Source organism: Alligator sinensis, unplaced genomic scaffold (assembly GCF_000455745.1).
Source record: "Alligator sinensis unplaced genomic scaffold, ASM45574v1 scaffold184_1, whole genome shotgun sequence".
Classification (NCBI taxonomy): Eukaryota; Metazoa; Chordata; order Crocodylia; family Alligatoridae; genus Alligator; species Alligator sinensis.
In genome coordinates, this window is record NW_005842983.1 from 226,111 (window position 1) to 229,884 (window position 3,774).

Genomic DNA, 3,774 nt, shown 5'->3' on the forward strand with positions numbered 1-3,774 from the left:
CTTCGGGGAAGGTTTGGGCACTGGGGGTCAGGCCAGGGGGTGGAGTTTGAGGATGATGGTGGGGCTGAAATGGTAGGGGGGCCTACAAGGCTTGGAGGTGGGGCCAGAGGATGGGGCAGGGCTGGAGATTGGGGTGGAGCCTAAGTATGGGGGCGGGGCTGGTTCCTGGGGCAGAGCCTAATGGAGGCTGGGCTGCTGCTTGGGGCAGAGAGGAGGGTGGGGCAGATCAGGCTGGCACTTGGGGCAGAGCCTGAGAATAGGGGGGTGGAGCTGGCACTTGGGGGGCATCGTGTCAGCCGAGATTGCATCGCGGGAGGCGCGGAACTTCTCCTTCATCAGCCTGGCCGTGGGCATTGCCGCCATGGTGCTCTGCACCATCCTCACTGTCGTCATCATCATCGCTGCCCAGCACCACGACCACGACTGGGACCCCTAGCCCCACCCCTGGGCCCCAGGCCCTGCCCCCATCCCTGCAGTGCCACGCCCTGCCGGCCTAGGCCACTCCCGCTACCCACAATCCTTTGCGCCTCCCCTGTGGCTGCTCGACCCTCCTCCCTCGGCAGGAGGCGGCCTATGATGCCTTGTGCCGGCCTGCTCCGAGCTCCGCCCTCTGCCTCAGGCCACACACCCCTCTCCGGCAATGCCAGGCTAGGCCCCGCCCCTCTCTAGGGCTCTCTGGGGCGGCGACCCATGACCCTTTGCCCCAGCATGGGCTCCGCCTCTCTGTGCGGAAGCTACACCCACCTGGACCTTAAGCCCCACCTCCTTTACCCTGTCCCGATGCCCTGGGCCTTGACCCCTCTCCACTTTTGGAGTGGGGCTCCACCCTCTTGCTAGAAGGCCCAGCACCATCTCTGGCGCCGCCTGGCCTGTGTGATCTCCAGTGCCAAACCCCACTCCTTTGATGTAAGCCCTGCCCCTCAGAACCCCCATGCCATGTCCATCAACCAGCCACACCCCTTACCTGCAAGCCCCTCCCCCTATTAGCCCCACCCCACCCACCTTGCCTGTCTACTGCCCCCTCCTCACCCCAGCTGGGCTGTGGGTCAGGAGTGAGGGGCACCATAAGGGTTAGGGGGAGCTACAGGCTGGGAGTGAAGGGCACCAGCTGGGCTGGGGGGGGGTGGGGGGGGGGGTGCGGGTTGGGAGTGAGGGGCATTGGCAGGGCTGGAGGGTGGTCAATGTTGTCTGGTCCATTGTATCCTAGCCCCCCAATTCTGCTCTCCCAGGAGTGCCCCCTTTCCCTTCCCCTTCCCCCCCACCCCACCCTTGGCCGTGTTGGTCTTTCTGTGACTGGTGGAATTGAAAAAAATCTTCTCTATATTAATAAAAACACTTGGATATTTTGTGGCAGCTTCATGGTCCCCACCACGGGGGGGCTGTGGGTTGGAAGTGAGCAGCACCAGTAGGGCTGGGGGTGGGGTGCAGGTTGGGAGTGAGGGCCTGGCGGGGCTGCGGGTTGGGAGCGAGGGGCATTGGCTGCCATGGGTTTGGCCAACACGAGTTGATGGGATCTGTCTCGACTGAGAGGAGTGGGCTGACCCCCAGTGACCTCTGACCCCGACCTTTGGATTCAAGGGGAGTCCCCCTTTTCCACAAGTGCCCATGACCCCTGAACTCCCTTGTGGTGACCTCTGACCTGTGAATCACCTCACTGGACCCAGAAACCCATTGCCTTTTTCAGTGACCTTTGACCCAGGCTCCCTGACCTTTCACTTTGCTGCAGACCCTTCTTCTGGGGACCTCCCTGTCACATCCCCGGGCCCCTGCTAGCCAATGCCTATCCTCTGCTGCTCCTGCTCCTGCTCCCATCCCCCTAGCCTGAAAAAACAACTGAACTCAATTATTTTCCATTTAATTAGTGTCCTTTATTTTCAGGCAGGCCCTCTGCATCTCCTCCCCCAGATTCGCCCAGGACTGGGGCCTTCTGGAGCAGTATTTCTCAACCTTTCAAGTTCAAGTACCCCTACTTCTGAAAAATTTAATCAGTACCCCAACACTCAATTTTCCAGGGGATTTTATATTTTAGACTAATGTGTGCTATATGCTGTCTCTATAAGGCTGTGATATGACAGATGTCTGATCTGGTGTGGATACGGTGGCCACCTTTTACACCAGGGATGCACAACTCAAGTGTGTACCTGGGCTAGAGGTGATGTTACCCAAAGCTAGGAGGGCTGAACCCACTGCCACGCAAAGCGCGACACACCAAATTATTACCAGGGAATTTTAATGCATGGCCCACCAAATTTTTTGCTGTAGTTTTGAGAGGAAAACAGGGCGAGAGAGGAAAAGAGGGCAAGAGAGAGAGAGTGTTGGGGTACCCGCGTACCCCCTGCCTGTGCCCCAGGGGTATGCAAACCACAGGTTGAGAAACTATGCTCTGGAGAACACAGATCCCCTCCCTCTATCTCCAGCAAGTGTCCCTGAATCAGGCCAGGATTGTGGCCCTCTGGCATGGCACAGGCCCCACCTCCACCACTACCCAGTGCCCGTGAGTCAGGCCAGGATCAGGGCCCCTAGGAGGCAACACACCCTGCCTCCATCCTCAGGCAGTGTCTCTGAATCAGGCCAGGATCGGGGCCCCGCCAGGAATCACCGGAATAGCTTGCTCATGGCTTTGGCCAGGTGAGCATCCTGCTCCCGCGTCCGCCGCACCACCCTGCCTAGCTCTCGGCGGGCGGCTGTGTTGCCTGGGTCAGCCTCCAGCAGGGCCCGTAGGTCCTCGGCTGCGGCCTCTAGGTCGCCGAGGGCGGCGGCGGCCAGAGCCTGCCGGTACCGTGCCTTGGCATGGCTGGGGCTGAGCGCCAGCGCCTTGGCACTGTTGTGGGCGGCATGGGCTGGCTGCCCCAGGCGCAGCTGGCAGGCTGCCAGGTTGGCATGGAGCTCAGCCTTGGTGCCTGGGCTCCAGACCTGGGGCCCTGCAGCTACCGCCAGGTGCAGGGCCCGTGTGTAGCAGCGGGCAGCGGTGCCCACATCGCCCTGGCGGTACCGCTCGGTGCCCAGGGCCTTATGGCCCAGGGCCAGGGCCCACTGCGTGCCAGGTGGCAGCTCCCAGAGCTCAGGTGCAGGCAGGAAGGAGCTCAGGGAGACATCCACAGTGCCCCCGGCCTGTGCCTGCAGCTGCACCCGCTCCCCCGCTGCCATGCTCTCCAGGCAGGCATCCACCAAGTCATCCCAGGCTGTGGGGCCATGGCCCAGCTGGATCTCAGCCCAGTGCCCCGTGGGGTAGCTTAGGGAGGTCCCTGGTGGTGCCTGCAGCAGCACCTGGCAGCGGCAGCCCAGGGTGGGCCGTGCCAGGCCGTGCCCAGCCTCCAACACCAGCTTGGTGAAGGCCCCATCTGGGCTGGTCCAAGTCATTGGGGTCTGGTTGCTTGGTTTGGGGTTGGCTCTGTCCTCACTGGTTGGTTCTGGGGCCACTGTGCTCTCATTGGCTACTCCCAGGGCATCTCTATTCCTATTGGTTGCTCCCTGGTTGTCCTTCTGCTCCTCTAGGGCCCCGGGGCCTTCTCCTGGGGTCTGAGCACCTCCACCAGCTGCTTGCACCTCATTGGCTGCTCCTGGGGGCTTTCTCTTCCCATTGGCTGCTTCCATCATCTCCATCTCCCTTCAGCCAATCAGAATGTGGTTCTCTTCCCTGGTCAGTGTGTGGGTGGGTGCAGTGGGGGGAAAGGGGTGGGGTTGGAGAGCACCAGCTCCTGGGAGTGAAAGTAGAGGGTGATGGTTAGACAGACCTAGGTGTCTGGCTCCCAGCCCCCCACCTCTAACCCCTAG

The 3,774-nt window shown here is 61.6% G+C and overlaps 2 protein-coding genes across 3 annotated transcripts in view; one reads left to right on the top strand and one right to left on the bottom strand.

Moving 5' to 3' along the window:
* Positions 1 to 1,440, top strand: part of PRRT1 (proline rich transmembrane protein 1) — a gene marked incomplete at its 5' end in the record, with an annotated part of 2,308 nt that extends 868 nt beyond the window's left edge. The window contains one exon of the mRNA XM_025192940.1: positions 248 to 1,440. Coding sequence (XP_025048725.1) covers positions 248 to 436 — 189 coding nt within the window. The remainder of the gene's footprint in view (positions 1 to 247) is intronic.
* Positions 1,441 to 1,854: 414 nt separating this feature from the next.
* The window catches only part of FKBPL (FK506 binding protein like), a 3,158-nt gene continuing 1,238 nt past the window's right edge, over positions 1,855 to 3,774 (bottom strand). For both annotated transcript variants that reach the window (XM_006036608.3, XM_025192880.1), the window contains exon 2: positions 1,855 to 3,698. In XM_006036608.3, coding sequence (XP_006036670.1) covers positions 2,596 to 3,603 — 1,008 coding nt within the window. In that variant the 5' untranslated portion in view covers positions 3,604 to 3,698 and the 3' untranslated portion in view covers positions 1,855 to 2,595. The remainder of the gene's footprint in view (positions 3,699 to 3,774) is intronic.